Source organism: Mastigoproctus giganteus, chromosome 11 (assembly GCF_048544385.1).
Source record: "Mastigoproctus giganteus isolate SK-2022 chromosome 11, ASM4854438v1, whole genome shotgun sequence".
Taxonomy (NCBI): domain Eukaryota; kingdom Metazoa; phylum Arthropoda; class Arachnida; order Uropygi; family Thelyphonidae; genus Mastigoproctus; species Mastigoproctus giganteus.
This window is the reverse complement of record NC_143585.1, coordinates 8,572,245-8,590,610: the sequence shown is the minus strand read 5'-3', so window position 1 is coordinate 8,590,610 and position 18,366 is coordinate 8,572,245. Positions and strand designations below refer to the sequence as shown.

The 18,366-nt window shown below is 38.5% G+C and overlaps 1 protein-coding gene across 1 annotated transcript in view; it reads left to right on the top strand.

Moving 5' to 3' along the window:
• LOC150077686 (retinaldehyde-binding protein 1-like) overlaps positions 1-17,338 on the top strand; it is a 41,724-nt gene extending 24,386 nt beyond the window's left edge. Inside the window, exons 5-7 of the mRNA XM_090384682.1 lie at positions 2,930-3,126; positions 14,618-14,728; positions 16,958-17,338. Of these exons, the coding sequence (XP_090240808.1) occupies positions 2,930-3,126; positions 14,618-14,728; positions 16,958-17,137 (488 nt within the window). The 3' untranslated portion in view covers positions 17,138-17,338. The remainder of the gene's footprint in view (positions 1-2,929; positions 3,127-14,617; positions 14,729-16,957) is intronic.
• The last annotated feature ends 1,028 nt before the right edge of the window (positions 17,339-18,366 follow it).

The following is an 18,366-nucleotide window of genomic DNA, read 5'->3' as shown; positions in this document are numbered from 1 at the left end:
TTAATTTTGTTTAAGTCATTGCTTCTGAACAGTTTATCACAACTGTTTTTAGAAATTTAGATTTTATCTGTGTATCGCAGGTGAAGTTATCTTGCTATGTAGAGTTTCTTATAATTCAGATTCTGTAGAAGGTTCTGAGGATGCAATTTGGTGCCGGTGTGCCTTGGCTGTCATGGGGCAGCTTTGGCGTTTAGAGTTCATTTATCAGTTCCATTTAACTCAGTTCCACCCTTAGTAAAACAGCCAACTTCTACTGATGTAACGTCATTAGAAGCTGCCACTAGAGGGCTTTCGAGCTTCGTTATTGTGACTACAGGATATGGCGTATTGGCATACGTCATGTCCTTTAGTCACAATTTCAGATTCGATACCATCTGTCTTAGATTTCACCACTCCCTGGTTTTCGAACTTTATAAACTAATAGCTGCTTTTAACTCAGTGTTTCATGCTGATTTCAGAAATGTTATTCGTTTTTCCACACCTGGACATGAAACTGGGCTTAATGAAAGCTTTACCTCAGGAAAGTCCTTGCTTCAACTGCCTCTGTACTAAATTCCATTGAAGAGAAACAAGGTATTTTTGTTGAACATAAAATTCATTAACTGATGATGGACAGTGATTTTGAGGGCATTAGGGATAAAGGCAAAAACAGGCATGGATTAACTTCAGGTCTGTTGTTGAGAACTTCTTAGGGAACAACAAGGATCCAAACTACAAGAATAAAGTTGAAAATATGTTGGGAAACTTCAAGAAGCTCGACTGCAATATGAGATTCAAGATACATTTTTTTACACATCGAACAGTTCCCAAAAAATATAGGAAGTGTTAATGGAAAGCAGGGTGAGGGCTTCCAGCAGGACATTAAAGACATGGACATGAGGTACCAGAGGAGGTGGAATGCTAGCATGATATCTGACTATTGCTGGACGCTGAAGAGAGATTGTAAAGTAGAAGAATCTACAAGAAATTCAAAGAAATAAAAATTTGATTTTTCGTTTGTTTGATTAATCGTAGATCAATTTTTAAAATGATGTGTATTTAGTAGACTTTTTTATCACACTGTCATTTTTAATAGTTTTCTGCATGTACTTAAACATAAAAGTCTCGTAAAAGTAGCATTTTGTTATAATTTCAGTGCACAACTTTTTCCAAAATTAATAAAAATTTGTGAAAAATCAAATTTTCTTTCGTGATTTTTGAAGAAAGCTGAAGTAATGGAAACAAACGGAAGCCATTTAGAAATTAGCATTAGAAAATGATTCAGAAATTTTTTATTTTTATTTTTTTTGTCAAAATGCAGAGCAGTGCTATCAGTCAAATTTCTCTAAACTTCTCTCTGCAACCTTACCCATGAAATTATTCTGGAATTCTCTCAATGTCTGCCGACCCTGTATTATCCTAGACGAATGGGACTACATTAAAATTCAGGAAAAAGATATCCATAATTCTCACTACTCCTGTCAGGTGCGTGCACTATCGCAAATCGCGTCATTCGTACTTTCCCTTGAAAAACGTTTACATTTACTTTTACATACATTTACTGAATAATTGAGTCGGGAGTTCCCTAATGCATAATATAAGGTAACTTTTGTTCTAAGATTTAACTTATTCTTAATGTAGTAAAATCTCATTTTTTTGTACAAATTTGTTATATGAACTGCTCAACTTAGATTGTAGTCAATCCATAACCAAAAGCAACAATGATTTGAAACTTCTACCACAGTTTAACATTTCCAATTCTGGAAATTCTGATCATGTAGGCATTCTTGTTTATGTAATTTAATATTTGTAAAATAAGAGAAGCTTACCTCAAATAGTAAGTAGAACATTTCCGTATGATACACTCCAGAAATTAAAACGAAAATTATTTTTAATTATTTTTTAAATTATTTGTTACTCTAATGTAAGTTTTTCGATTTTTTTCGTTTTAATTTCTGGAGAGTATCATACGGAAGTGTTCTACGTATTATACTGAGGTAAACTTTTATTATTTTACAAGTATTGATATCAACGTGGAACGTATTGAGCATTACAGCTCTGGTTCATACTATCTTATGTAATTTAATAGAGGGATGACACGAGCTCTAAGATTTGATGAGGAGGTCTAATTACCAAAAATTTTGTTTTTTTGAAAGTTGAGTGCTAATTTATTATCATGTAGCCAAGTTTGCAAATGTATTGCATCCTGCTGTAAATCTTTTGCCATTTTTGTAAGGTTCTTTCCAATTGTATATAAAATTATATCATCTGCATAGGTTTTTATAAAGGAGTTCTTTATTACTTCGAATATGTCATTTATATAGATGTTGAACATGATTGGCCCTGCATGAGTGCCCTCAGGTACTCCCCACTTTACATTGTATGATTTTCCCTTTGTATTTTCTACTTCTACTGTTATTTTTCTTTTGGTTAAATAAGATGTTAAGAGTTGATTGATTCTTCCCCTTATACCATATTTCAGTAATTTCTGTTTCAATATTGGGACATCAATTAAGTCATATGCTTTGGTCAAATCTATAAATAAAATCATTATGAAGTTATTGTTGTTTAAATGTAAGTTAAAAGAGTCTACTAAATTCTCTAATAATGTCTGTGTGCTCTTGCCCTTCTGATATGAAAATACAGAGTTGTTTAACAGCCCATATTGATGTAAGTATTTGCTTATATGGGAAAAAATATAATTTTCTATTATCTTATTTATAACTGACTGTATTGTTATTGGTCTATGATTGCAAAATTCATACGGGGATCATTTTTATATATAGATATTACCTTAAATGAAAGTAAATTTGTAGGATAACTCCCCCTCTCTAATATCGTAATAATAATAATAATTTGTGGGGAGATTTATAACATGCAATTTGCTTTCATTTTTTTACATATCTCTCGTATTTATTGTTTTAACTCATTGAATGACCTCATTTTTTAGATTACTTGGCTCATGAAGACTTTGCTTTTGAAGCCGGGTGTCGTGCGTTGTGTGCACTGGGTGAGTGGGATCTCGAGAACGAATGCACTCAGATCAATGGATTAATTGTGCTTTCTGACTTGCGGGGTGTAACCTGGACAGATTTCCACAATCGTGTTGGACTTCGTGCATCCATAAAACTGGGAAATTTAGTGCTAGTAAGTAGATGTTTTTAATCATTATTAGTTTATTTCCGAGTAAATGCCCCTTGACAGCTAGGGATTCACAGTGTTCTCTCAGAATTGGCCGATTAGGTGCTCGGTAACGATTTGCAGCAGTTATTTTTTTGTTTGATGTCGTTTTTCGCTCACTACGCTCAATATTATTGGCCAATTAACGATTACCCAGATTCTCGACACCATTCTGACACTGATTTCTAATTAATTTTGATTCGCACCATCCCTTAAATACTATTATTACTAATTATTACTAGTCTTTCTGAAAGACAAGCAAATTCAGCTACATATTTAACACGATGTTGTTTCTACCTTCCAGATGCTATCACGCCTTTACTGTTAAGTGTGGTAAAAATGCCATTAATTAACATCTTTTCTGTACCCCGTCTTTCATGCTTTCTCATTCATATATGATATGCCTGTTGACAACACGGGTCAACTTTATAATATATTCAATTAACGTTGATCTTTTTTGGGGATCCCACTTCAGAAGTCTTTTCCATTGTTCTCTTCGAACTCGGCTCAATGATGTCCTAGGTTGATTGTTTGTAGCAAAGTCAATATAAGCAAACAAGCGTGGAATCCGATGACCAATCTGTTATATACCCTAAATTTCGCAGGTATATAATCCACCATCACGCTATAACAAATATTCTCAGGAAAATCCTGATGAATATTTGTAATAGCTTCATGAGAAACGGAAGTATCTGTAAGAAAGCAGGCCTGTATATGTTGCTCTGCTCAGCTTTTGACAGTATTCACTTATTATTATTGATCTTATATTATTTCTCCCTGATTGGGGGTTCCACGTCGTCACGGGTATTGCTACCAAGTACACAGGGTGGTTGTTGTTATGTCTAATGTTACTGTTGGCTGAGGAACTCTCTGACTATCCTACAGGTGTGCAGGATTGCGACCTTCTGGAGTTCCTTGTAGGTGTTCGCTGGGAGACCTATTGCGGCTAGGCTGTTATGTCTTTGGCACCATACTGGTGGTTGACACGATAATCACGATGGTCGTTACTTGTTGCATATGCCACATCTCTTTGATTTCCTGTCTTAAGTTCATCTATTTTCTGATTTTTCCCCATGGGTTTTCTGCAGGTTGCCCGTGTTGGGTACCGCTATATCAAACAGATACGTAGCCTTTCTCTTCTTTCCTACAAAGGTGATGTCCGGTCTGTTGTGCGGGATTGCTTTATCCGTTATTATGGCGCGGTCCCAGAACAGCTTGTGAGTTGTGGTCTCTAGTACTGCCTGGGGTTCGTAGTTGTAATGCGGTACACTTTCTTAGATCAACTGGTATTTCCTGGCTACCTGCTCGTGTCTATGAGTGTACTCAGTCTGGGGGATCACCTTGCATCCCGCAGTGATGTGTTGGATCGTTTCTGAGGCCAGGTGGCATGTGTCATCGGACACTCCAGGCTCCTTGGCGATGTATTTTCTATAGTTCCTGGTGTTAATTATCTGTTCTTAGATGGCGAACATGAATCCTTCAGTCTCGGAGAAGAGCGTCCGGCTCGTAAGCCGTGCATTGAAAGCAATTTTATCTATGTGATCTTGATGGAGATCATTGTAGTGTCTGCCATGGAGTGTCGTCTCTGCCCATTTTTCTAGTTTCCTTTGTGCCTCCTAATTTGGAGGAGACTCCTAAACCATGTTGAGTGAGGTATACCGCTTGTCTATCTTCCTTATGGCCTGGTGGCGCGCTGCTGTATATTTCGAGAAGCAATCCTTCAGGTTAGCAGTAGCTGTTTTCTGGGGCTCGATGAGGTCTATTAGGTTACTTCCTCCTTCTTTCCGAACAATTCTCAGTCTTTTCAGTTCTGACTTAGGGTGGTGTTGGTGGCTCTTGGTCATCATTGTCATTGCCTTTCTCATGATATTCTCCAGCTCTGTGTTAGTCTGTGTTAGTCCAATCTATGACCCCGAAGGTGTTTGTTAGCACTAGGACTGCATAGGTGTTTAGGGCTTTGACTGTGTTCCCTCCTTTCAGCTTTGCTTTCAGAAGGCTTAGCATTAGCGTTAGCAAGGGCACATGATGCAAGAAAGCAAGCTTATATAGCATCAGCCAAAAAAGGAACACACACCACCATCTCATTTCACCCCACCACTCGGTCCAAATGTTTGTCCAGTTCTGCCTTGAATCTGTTTAAGCTATTGACTTCTACAAGGACAGATGGATATTTGTTCAAGCAATCAACTACCCGCGGCTAAAGGCAAACTTCCCCACATCTATCCTATAACTGTCTTTCCTCAATTTGAATTTTTATACCCTCTCATGCGATTATTCTGAGCTAGAGGAAGAATCCCATCAGCACTGAGCATGCTCAAACCATTCACGGCTTTATACACCTCAATCAGATCACCTCGCAGGTGCCTAGTCTCCAGACACTGTAATTTGCAAAACTTAACCCTTTCTTGTAAAGAGCAACCCTTTGTTCCACTCACCGATCTCGTTGCCCTTCTCTCTACTCGTTCCAACAGGTCTACAGCTTTCTTAAAATAAGGCCTCCAGACCTGTATACAGTACTCAAGGTGTGGCCTGACCATTGCCTTACACAAGGGGATAATCACCTTCTTATCCCTTGTAGAAAAATTCCTGTATATCATTGACAAGACACAATAAGCTACTCTTACAGACCGTCTGCACTGAACAGAAAACTTCATATCTGCCTGCACAATTAGCTCCAGATCCTTTTCACTCTCTACCTCTGTCAGTGTAGTACCAGACAGTTGATACGTTACTCTGTGGTTACTGTTTCCCATATGTAGTATTTTACGTTTATCAAAGTTAAACTTCAGTTGCCACCTCTCAGCCCATCTGCTCAACTTTTCTAGATCCTGTTGCAGCAGCGTACTGTGGGGGGTGGAATTAAAGATAGTTGATGATTGTTTATATCTAGTTATTGTTTTATTTATTTTATTGGTCTTATTTTTATTTCGTTTTGTTCCCTATTATGTGTTTGTCCACTTTATTCTTATTTCCCCCACTTACGCATCTGACTTTACTTCCTAGGAGAATTCCAGATTCGAGGGAACTTCTCAATTAATTATAATTCCCTTCGGAAAGGCTGAGTGTTCAGGAATAACAACTCACAAATTAACCAACAACAAAGTTTATTTACATATATATATATATATATATATATATATACAACATAATATACAATTGAATAAAAAACATGTAATATGCATACAAGGTCAAGTCAAGGATACCTTGCATATATTATTCTTATATTAACAATCAATATGCTATTTTCATCATTATAATCTGTGTTTCATCATTATAGTCTGTGTTCTCGCCATTCTGTTACAATACACTGAAGACTAATCTTAACTTTCCTAAAGTCTCTATTTGTTATTAGTCTTTCAGTTAGATCAACGATTCTCCATTAATACAAACACTATATTCAATTATCTATCCTTAGAACATTCAAATATTCTCATATAACATTTACTATATTCAATTATCTATCTTTAGAACATTCCAAGATTCTCACTATAAACTTTATTATCCTTCTAACATATTATAATCATTTGAACAACAATTTAGTATATTACTTATCTTTCGTTTCTCTCATTTGAACAACAATTTAAACTATTATTTCATTTTCTCTATCACCAACAAAAAAACTCAACTTAGAATCCCACTAACCCATTTTCATAAAAACCCACATAAACTCAACTGTGGTTTCTCTCACTCATCTTCGCAACACGCCCAAATTCTCAACTCTGTGTCTTCTAACTCATTTCCATAACCACCCACATGAATCTCAACTCGCGGTATGACTCTGTTTTCCCCCGTTCACTCACTTTTTGTCCATCTCCTTTTCTGTACCGCCTACATATGTCAAATACACCCTAGCTTTCTGTTTATCCAATCGTACTCATTTTATCAACTTCCACTCTCTTCTTATTCGCTAATTTTTATCTTTCTCACGCTGATTCCTTGTTGCTCGATCTAACTTCTTATTTTAAGAAATTTGTAAAATTTCTAAGGCTGTCAGTACCTTTGAAGTCAGCCGCTTATAGTTATACTGTAGCAGACTAATTTCCCACGATCTAAAAACTTGCCATCACCGACAGCCAGAGCCAGACTTCCATCTAATTCCCAGCATTTCTTCCGTTTTTACTGCCCAGGTGTAACCGATTAAAGAAATGTTCCGACAGCACATGGTCCACCGCGCTATTGTTTACCAGAGTTGACACCTTTTACTCATAACAGTTGCAACCAGTTTCTATTGTTTTGGATGCTCCTGTGCGCTGGGAACCGAAGTACACCCCTTCCTTGCCATTAGCCTTTGTCAAGCTTAACGCTGACCTTCATAAACGTTCTCTAATTTAATCCTTGCCAGTGATCTTAGTAATATTCTTAACTTGTAATGTTCCGCTCCCCCATATTGCTTTATTATAAGTTTTACTTTAAATAAATCTCCCTCTTCCACAAAATATTATATTTGTAAGATTTTACATCTTACAGTACTCTCATTAGTGTCATTAACAACCCTGCCGACCTTCATATCGTCTGCAAACTTGGACATTAAGCTTGATATACCATCATCAATATCATTTATAAATACAGAAAACAACAATGGACCCAACACCGAACCCTGGGGAACCCACTAATAACATTAGTCCAAGAAGAGCAGTGTCCATTGAGTACCACTCTCTGTCATCTCCCACTCAACCATCCCTTTATCCAAAAGCAGTAATTTGCCTCCAATGCCACACTGCTCCAATTTGTGCAGCAGTCTTCCATGTGCAACAGTATCAAAAGCCTTTCTAAGATCCAAACATGATATCAAAATTATTCTTTGCATCCAGTTCCTTCGTGACTACATCATAGTATCCAATCAAATTTGTCAGACAAGACTTTCCCTTAAAAAACCCATGGTGTGTCCGAGCTATAACCGAAGTCTTGTCTTGATGATCCTGCAATGCTTCTTTAACCAGTGCCCCCTTAATTTCCATGTTAATGGTTAGTTTAACAGAAGTTAAACTAACCGGTCTGTAATTACCTGTCTCCCTTTGATCCTCCTTTGTGAATTGGGGTCACATTTGAAAATTTGCAGTCCATGGGTACCTCGCCTGAGTCCAAGGAAGCTCTCATACTTATGGCTAAGGGTTTTCTTACTTCCTTGTATGCCTCTTTTAATATAACTTTATAGATTCCATCCACCCTTGGTGCCTTTCTTATGTTTATCTTCAACAATTTCTCCTCCACTGACAGTAAGCTAGATAATAAGATTATCTAGCTTACTGCCAGAGTTGAATACACCTCTGGCATTCCCGTCCCTGAATGACTCCTCATGTTTGAATGTAGATGCAAAATATTCATTTAGTTTGTTAGCTACCTGAGCAGGATCATCAACAGTTGAACCATCGATATCAAGTGGACCAATCTGATTCATCTCCTTCCTTCTAAAGTTTACATAATTAAAGAACTCTTTGCTGCTTTTCTTTGCAGCCTTTGCCAAAGATTTCTCGTAATCTGCCTTTGCCTTCCTAACCTCCTTGGTGACTTGGTAAGAGACCAGCTTATATCTATCATAGGCTTCTGTGTCACATGTTAATTTATATGTATCCCATGCATTTTTCTTCTCTGCCACCTGTCTAATTAAATATCTACATTGCAGCAGTGATTGGATACATTATTGCCTGATGCAATAATACTGACAACAGCGACAATGCTAGGGGAACATTAAATAACTTATACAAGAAAAATTACTTAAAACATATATTAGGACATAAAACGTATAATTACATATTTTTAATATAAAACTAATATTAAAATGTGAAATGAAGACACATGAAAAGCGATGAAAAGACGATGACAATCACTCGGTTGAAGACGAAAGCTGGTCCCTGACTTCTGTACGATTTGTCCTCTATAAACCTTTTGTAGTTCACATCTATCTCCATCTATTAGTTCACCTGACATCCACTTAGGCCTAAACATTGAACAATATTTCTTAGTTGGTATGTAAAGCCTAGTAGCTTCCAAGATTAATTCTTTGAATGCTTCCCATTTTGAATTTGCTGTTGGTAACATCATTTGTTGGTCCCACCGTATAGAATTTAAATACTGTCTCAGACCACCGTAGTCGCCTTTACGAAAGCAAAAACCCTTCCCTTTACCCCTGATGGTAGTTACCTCTTCGAGTGAAACCCACTTCAGCACACTGTGATCACTGCCACCTAGTGGTTCCTTTATCTGCAAGTTCTTAATTCCTGAAGAATCACTACTGATAATCAAATCAAGAGTATTACTCCCTCTAGTTGCCTCCCGAACATGCTGATGTAGAAAACAATCATTCAATAAATCCAAAAAAGCCTTGCTAGTGTGTGTGTGTGTGTGACCGACCCACAAATTCTGGTCACTCTCAGGAAAATTAAAATCCCCCATTATAAGACACTCTGAATTACTGGCCCACTCTATTTCTCTTCACTATTGCTCATTACACTCATCAGAGTAATTAGGCCTATAGCACACTCCTACACTCATTTTTCCTATCCCTGTGCTTATGTCACACCAAACAGACTCAATATTGCATTGCCCAGCAACATCAATTGGATGCACTTCCTTAGATTTAATATGTTTCTTAATTAATCCTCCTCCTCCTTTTCTGTCTTGTCTATCCTTTCTGTGCACATTGTACTCCCCAAATTCCAGTTCTGCAATGCTTATGTCTGTTTGACACCACGTTTTCATAATATCCCAACAATTATCTGCCTTTGATGTTTTGAGCAATACCTCAAATTCGTCAAATTTATTTCCCATAGTCCTAGCATTGGTGTACACGCAAGTATATATTCACCTGTTTCTATTCTTGGTTACTCTAACACAGCCCATGTGTTTACTTGTTCCACTATGACTCCCAATAGTCCTTGATATCCCCATTGCCTTACTTTCCAGGCTGCTGCTCAATTGCATTTCAATAGAAGCAGTGCAAGAATCACTTTCACCTCTGCCAGCGGCTACTGTCAGTCTATTAGTCTGTGTATCCCCCCCCCAAGCGTCTGCGTGGGTAGCACAGTGGTAGCGTCACCGTCCTCCCCACATCGTGTGGAAAAGTCCCAGGTTCGAATCCCGTCGATGACGCGAAGAACTTTAATGGGCTTGGGCTTTTTTCACTCCGGGACTGAGTTAGTCAGTCTCAGCCGTAGATAGTAAAGTTTTTCCCCCAGAATCTGGGATTTTTCGTCCAGCAAAACAGACAAATCGACCACAGAATACACGCAATTAACAGACATATGACACACATCACGGCAAATGAATTTAATTATTTGGGTGGCCTAAAATAATAGTTTGGTTGTTTTTTTTTTTTATCACCCCTAGCAGGCTTCCGAACCACCTAACACTGCCTCGATAGCATCAGCAAATATTCTTGCACCCTTTCTATTTAAGTATATCTCAAATCTGTAAAGCAGTCTCTCCTGTTAACAAGCACAGACCAGGCTGAGAAAAATTCTAACCCGTCAGCCTTGCACAATCTCTTCTTTATCAGGACCGAATTGATCGGCAAGTTATGTTAGAGTGTCAATATTACGTAATGTGACCAACTGAATCCATGGAGCTGTGTTCAAGTTTGCATACAGTATGGATTTTGAATTGTAAAGGGCTTCTCGGCAATACTATTCAAACACCGGAGCACCCAGTATTCCAGGCTGAGAAACTTCCTAATATAGGAAGTTTCTCAGGGGGCAGAGGACCATATAACAGAAGCATACGGAAATCAGGAATGGTACATCTTTGGATGTATTGGGTCACTAGTTGTTGATTCCGAATCCCAGTTATTTTCTGTTTTACAGCCCAAATGGCAGCGAGAGTTTTTGTTCTGGTGTTCCGAAAGTGCCTTTGAAAGGTATGGCCCTCATCCCACGTCACCCAAAGATCAGTGTAGGTGTTGACTTCCTTAATCTGTACTCCATTTATAGATAACTCAATTCTGTTTATCTTCTTATTGTTATTTTCAGTTGTGCCGACTTGGCAGAGTTTAGCCATAAACCTATTTTACCTAAGTATAAGTTCAATTCTTGAAGCTGATCGTTGGCGTGGGAATTTACGATGGACATAAGGGCTATTTCGTTGGAAACAACAAAATGCTTAATATCATCGGCGTATGAAATAAAACTAAGAGTCTGTAATAGAAAAGGGTTCCAGAGCGTCCGTGAAAAGCAAGGCTCATAAAACACCTCCCTGAGGGATGCCCAAGTGAGTCTTCATGAAATTCTTGATGTTGTACGATTGATAATCTGTAATAGTTTGCCTTCAATGAGGAAGTAAACTGACAAAATATTTTCAAGGGCAGATAAGGAAACATTATCAAAAGCTGCCACAATGCTAAGAGATATGATATCAATTTGGACCTTTTCATTTAAAGCTTGTTGTAGTCTGAAGAGAATCTACAACAAATAAGTAATAGTGAATCTTCTTTGTACTACGGTATGGAAGTGGGGTGGCCTGTGCGCAAAACACGCAAAACTTAAATCAGGGTGGATAGCTTTTTTCAAAGAATTTTAATAGCGTACAACTGATGGATATGGGCCGAAAGTCTGAAGGGTCTTTAGGGTTCTTTTTTGGCACGGCCTCACATAATAATGATTCCATCTCCGGGGGAAACTCCATCTTCCAGGCTGTTTTGGAATATGTGCAACAACACATCAACAATATAGGCGCTACATATTTTTAAAATAAAAATTGGGAACCTGTCGGGGCCGATTGTAGATTTGTTAGTAATAGTAATAGTATTAGTAGTAATAGTAGAGGCATGTGATGCAAGAAAGAAAGCGTGTGAACTAATGCAGAATAAGCCAAAAAAAAAAAAAAAAAAAAAAAAAAAATCCCCTCTAAAAGTTTGTCCAGATCCTCCTTGAATTTATTTAACCTATCAACTTCCACAACGACAGATGGACGTTTGTTCCAGCAATTAACCATCCTCAGGCGAAAGGCAAATTTACGCACATCTGTTCTACATCTGTCTTGCCTGAATTTGAATTTAGGCCCCCTTAGGTTCGTAATCCTTGCTCAGATTACGAAAAGAAATATGGCCTTAGTCTCCGATGCTCCTAAAATCCTACTACAACAACAACAATAGTAACTGAGCTTGGACAGCATAGTTTCTAGAAATGAATTCATAGCAGCATATTCCTTGTCAAGCGGGACAAACTTTGAAATAATGTTTTGTAGACCTTCAATCCTATTCAAAAGATAAGAAAAGATTGGTACACAGAGGATGCAGAGATTCCCTCACCCCTGAATCTTAGGGTGAGTATCTCAATCATGGTGTTTATATCTCTGATTTTTCTCTTCTATTATAAAATGACTTAAGAGGTTTGATGTTTGTTTAAAGAAGCTCCAGTAGCATGGAAGTTGCTATCAACGTTACAAGATGAATGCTTGATGGAAAAGGTTGGTTGGCTATTGTAGTGCTTCTGGCCATCAGCAACTCAGGCCATATTGCGCTGTATATAATATGTCTGCATATTGCGTGTGTTCTGTGGTCTGTTTGCTGGATGAAAAAACCCGTTTCCTAGATAAAAACCACTTTACCCTCTTCTGAGACGAAGTAATTCTGCCACGTTATGAAAACACTGGTAAAAATTACTCGCTTCATTAACGGGATTCGAACTTGAGTCTTTTCCACCTTGTATGGGGAGGAGGCGGTTATATCCAGTCTGCTGTCTAGGAGGGCTGATGGGGCTTTAAGTAATAACACATATTTAGGAGGGGTAATTCTCATGAAGAGTCCCCTCCTGTGGACTCTGCACAGAAAATTGGATGAACATTAACATGATGATGATGCCCAGTTTAACCAAAAAAAAATCGGAATTAAAAAAGCCCATCTGGACCAATGACTCATTAGAAAGACTATGGATGACTTCTGTAAGTCTTTTCCATTAATTGACGTTTGCTTTGCTGGGTGGAAAGAGGAACGATCAAGGACATGTCTTTGAGACTTGGTCTACTCAAGGAAGATTTCAACCATTGTGGGAATGCTTTCACTTGTTAGTGTAGATTCTTTTATAAGTGCCATTCTATGGAAGACCCAATCATTCCGTGCTTTCCTTTGATTACATAAGTAAAGTGTCCGATGATTTTGGTAATTCTTATACACTGCTTGACAAAATTAAAAGAACAACAAGGAACTGTTCAGGCAGGCGGACGGTTGGTAATGGTCTGGGGCGTGTTCAACAGGCAGGCGTTGGGACCTCTGGTACGTCTAAGGGATCTTTGAACAGTCCAGGTTACGTGATTAGCTTATGATCCCCTCCAAAGGCTAAACAGGCCTGACAGCGGCGAACCATAGTCGATACAAAAAGGTGTCTATAAGTTTCTGCGGCAACAAATCACATTCTTCTGCCAGCGCAGACCATAGCTCACCAAGTAACCGAGAAGTTGTCTGCCGGCGAGCAATGCGAAATCGAAGGGACCTTGGGCATCACATTGCACGCCGTACCATGGACTGTTATTGTTATTTTTGTAGGGTTTTATGCACATCAGTAGTTTAGGCCATATTGCGCGATATAAAAAAATGTCTCTAAATTGCATGTGTGCTTTAAGCGATTTGCTGTTTACTGGACGAAAATCATGGAGAAAAAAAGAAAACATTCTGACCTCGCCTGAAACTGACTAACTTGGTCACCTTGCGAAACATATCCATAAAAATTCCTCCAGTCATTGATGAGATTCAAACTCTAGTATTGTCCACCCAGTGTGGGGAAGGCGGTGATAATACCAACTGTACTATCCACGAAGACTTCCTTGGATGATAGCGGAGAGCCCTGACAATGAATGAATTTTCCATTTAGTCTCTTGGGTTTGTATCATTCTCCTGGAAAATGTTGTGGTAGCCCCACAGTTTCAAAAGTGTTCCATTTTTTACTGAATGTGAGGTTGGGTCAGAAGTGTTAATTTCGGCAGGCGGAATATCTTTTAAATGTTCGTCGTTGCTTTTGGGCATTCTTTTGAATTAAACAAAGTCGATGTATAATTTTTCAGGAATAACCAGCATTACTGACCCGTAGATAAAGTGCCTTTTTTTTTTCATATTTCAAATTAGTTTAAGTTTTTCTTTGCTGTTCAAGAACTGTATCTGCAAAAAGGGGTGTCCATTAGGTTGTTAGTTGTAGAACGCCCCTTTACGAATGCGTGTGAATGATTTGGCCTGTGTCCAAAGGACTATTGTTCAAGACCGGGCTGTTTATTCTCTAAAATGTTTAGTAAAACGCAGCTGATGGCTAAGGGCCAGAGGTCTTTAAAAGTTTAGGGCTCTTTATCTTTGAAACAAGTCTAACATGGTAATATTTGCAGTCAGACGGCGTTTCCATTTTCCAGGATTGCCTTGAAATTTCTGTAGAAAGAGGATCGACCCACTATGGATTAAGGCAGTCGTATTACAGAAGAAATTGAACAACAACTCGTATAACTCTAAATACGAATTAAAAAAAAATTCTCTGATCTCTTTCAGCATTCTTCACCATATCGCCTGAAGCAGTTACACGTGCTCAGTATGTCCTCCCTTCTTAAAGCAGTGTATTCCGTAGTGCGACACCTCTTCAGCGAGAAGGTCAGAAAACGGGTAAGTGATCCTATCTCAAAAGTCCAAATACGTCACGTTTGCAGTTTTCCACATTTGATATGGTTTTATGTTTACAGAGATAAACCGAACCAGATGAGATATAAATGCGATTTAAAAAGAATAAATAAATTAAAATTAAAATTAAAAATTACGTCATACAAATGTACATCATAATATGTAAAATAATGGTACACTTTTCACGTCATGAATATGACAGTTAAGACAGACCTGTAAAGGATAATGCAAAGTGGACATCCGTATTGAGCGAAGGGTTCAGCGTGTTGTACGGGCTCAACGACAGGTCACTGTGCATCGCAATCCAGTATGGGGAATGCAAGAACAGTATTGCAAATGACGATGCGCCGCACACTCAGATCTATGGGATTCCCACAACAGACGATACGGGAAACACCCTCTCCTCACCGCTGATCTTCGACGGTGATTGCTGTGGTGTCAACAAAAAGACGCTGGTTGGATACTAGTTTGGAAACAAGTTTGCTGGTCGGATGAGTCCAGGCCCACAGACGCCTTCGTAGGTGGCGCAAGCAACATGAGTCCACGAATATCGTGCATGGTGCCCACTGTCCAGGCAGGTGACGGTGGTTGCTTTATATGGGGCATGTTTTGCTGGAAGGAAGCAGGACCCCTAGTGCGTATGGACCAACATTTCGTTGATGAAGTCTACCGGCAGTCCTACATAAGATACTATACATGTCTACCGGCAGCTCTTAGGAGATCCTTTGTACCGTTCCATGCTGCATTTTTCTCCAGACAGAAACAGGATCTTCCAAGACGATGTGCGCCATATCATCGGGCCCACACTGTGCAGATTGGAAGAACGCATTGAAGATATTACCCGCCTTGGTTTTCTCCAAATTCTCCTAACCTCAAGCTAATTGAATATCTGGGATGTTTTGAAAAACGAATTGAGGTGTATGGGTACGCAACTTTCATCCACTCCGACACGGTGGAAAGCCTTGTAGGCAGCATGGCTGTAGATCGCTACGGTTCTTCAGATGACTCGTGGAATCAGTGCCTTTGCGAATATCGGCTGTTATCGGTGCGAACGATGGCCCAACACTGAATTATGACCATCTACCTAATACCAACACTGTATTAGGTAGGTGGTCATAATCTAAATATCACTTAGTGCAAGTGTCAGAGGCGTTCTAAAGGAGGAGAGAGAGAGAGAGAGAGAGAGAGAGAGAGAGAGAGAGAGAGAGAGAGATAAGAACAAGAACATTGTCGTATTTAGTAGCCGCACGCGTTTTAACCGTGTTGACTGGAAATAAGTATACTCTCGTAACTGCGTGCTTGACCACTCAGCTACAACAGCTGTATAAGCGTAGTATGTCTTCTGGTAGGATGGGTTATATAACACTCACTATCTTTTGTAAATATCGACAATGTATTATCCAAAATCGTAACGATGTAAAATATTGTGGTTGTTTCCTGATAAACAAATGTAAATGAACTTCAGGTAAATAATTAACGCTAACTGCTAACAACAACAGGTTAGTTAATGTATGCAGCACGTTATATTTCAGACAATTTGGCAAATAATAATACTAATAATTCATAATAATTAAACGCGAGACTGTTTCGTGTCTGCATATCGCCATATTGCCTATTCATTCCTCCAATCAGCGCAAAGCAAGCAAAGTCCGTGCGCTGATTGGAGCAGTGCTTCAGCTTTAATATACGGTATAGATAGCCTACAACACTTATGGAAAATATAAATAATATTTGCCACATTTGGGTTAATCCGATTTTAATAAAATTTCAAAGTAACATACAAATTGTATTACAAAGCTCAAATATAAAATTTCATGAGAATTCATCCACTTGGAGGCGAGTTATTACATGCGGACAGACGTATGGATATGGTGAAGATTATTAAGCATTATATGCTAAAGCGCCTAATAATACCTATAATACAATGTTGAGTCAAATGAAAATTAATTTCATTCGCTTGCTGACCAGAGATGTTTTTTTTTTCTCAACTTAATCAAACAAAATATACCGTATCTATTTCAAGATACGGTATATACTGAATACATATATTTTTTGTTTTGTTGTTTCTTTTTTCTGTGAATTGTGTATTTCTTGAATAATCATCGTAATAATATGTTGGTCTTTGTAGAATAAACTTACCAAATGACTCGTCGGGAATAATTAAAATCTTTATATTTAAGTGAGGGTTGATTTTCCAGTTTGTTCTCTTTGCAGATAGTCTTCCACGATAGCCTGGAATCCGTCTACGAATACCTCGACCCAGCGATTCTTCCTGCAGAATACGGTGGACATCTGGGTCCTATAAAAGAACTCTCGGTGTTCAACAAGGTGGCAGAGTGGCATCCGCAGCGCGTGAAGGATTACCAATATGGATTCCAATCCTACGCAGACTAACCACCACCACCACCCTGGCTAAGTGTGCCTTTTATAGATGAACGGGTTAAGAAAGAAATACTGATTTCTCTTTATTGCACAAGACGGTGTCTTTGAAGAAAAAGTTACAATTACTTCCTATGGTTTGAAAATTACTGAAATGTATTTCTTTATTATCTTTTTAAGTAATACTAGTTTCAATAAATAAACGCTTTGCATTCACTTTGGGTACCTCACACAAATCAGACAATTCAAATGAACAAATTATTTGATGTACGTGTGCGTACTTTAACTTATACGTTCAGGTGCCTTAGAAAATAATTCGTGGTTTATAACAAAAAATAGAGCAAAAAGCAACAAGTTTATGTACGAACCCAGAACATTTCGTTTCTGCTCATCCGCCGCAATGCCTCTTCATTCCTCAAATAAGCGCGTGGCAATAAACATAATAGTCAGCGCTTCAGCCAGAATACGCTGTATATCAATCACCTACGCGATATGCCTGAAGAAAATAAATAATTTCCGGATTTCTCGTAGTCCGATTTAAATGAAATTTGAAGTGGCACTACAAATCTTTCTAAAAGGTCCAAATCGAAAATTCCATAAAAATCCTTCCGTTAGGAGTCCAGTTATTACAAGCGGGTGGAAGGACGAAAATAGGAAATAAAATATGCGCTGTTGACGTTTATGGCCGACTAAGTCAGCCACGAGTTAAAAAAACTTTCACAAAATTTACTCGTCGTTGATGGGATTCGAAATCGGTCCTTTTGCACCCGATGTGGGGATGACAGCGATTATAACCATTGTCCTACCGCGCAGACCTGTATGACGTCCTAGTGATGCGTCCAACGCTGTTCGACCATGACTTTTAGATTCGTAAGATTCGTTGACTGCTTCGACCTATCTCGGAGATAGTTCTTGAGGATAGGACCGGTTATAATCACCGTTCTCCCCAGACCAGGTGTAAAGGGCTCACGTTCGGATCCCGATAATCACACGATTAAATTTTACGGTCTTTTTTTACTCTGGGGCTGAGTCAGTCGGTCTCAGACGAGGACAGCAATTTTTTCTCCCATCGGAAAATCGGGTTTCCGTCCAGCGAAACTGACAAAGAAACCAACGAACACGCAATTGTTGAGCATAATATACACGCTTAGAAGGGGTTATTCACGGATGATCCTTATATGGTCCTAATATTTTTGTTTCCTTTTTTTTTTTTTATCTCGGAGGTATAATTTCACCATGAGTCA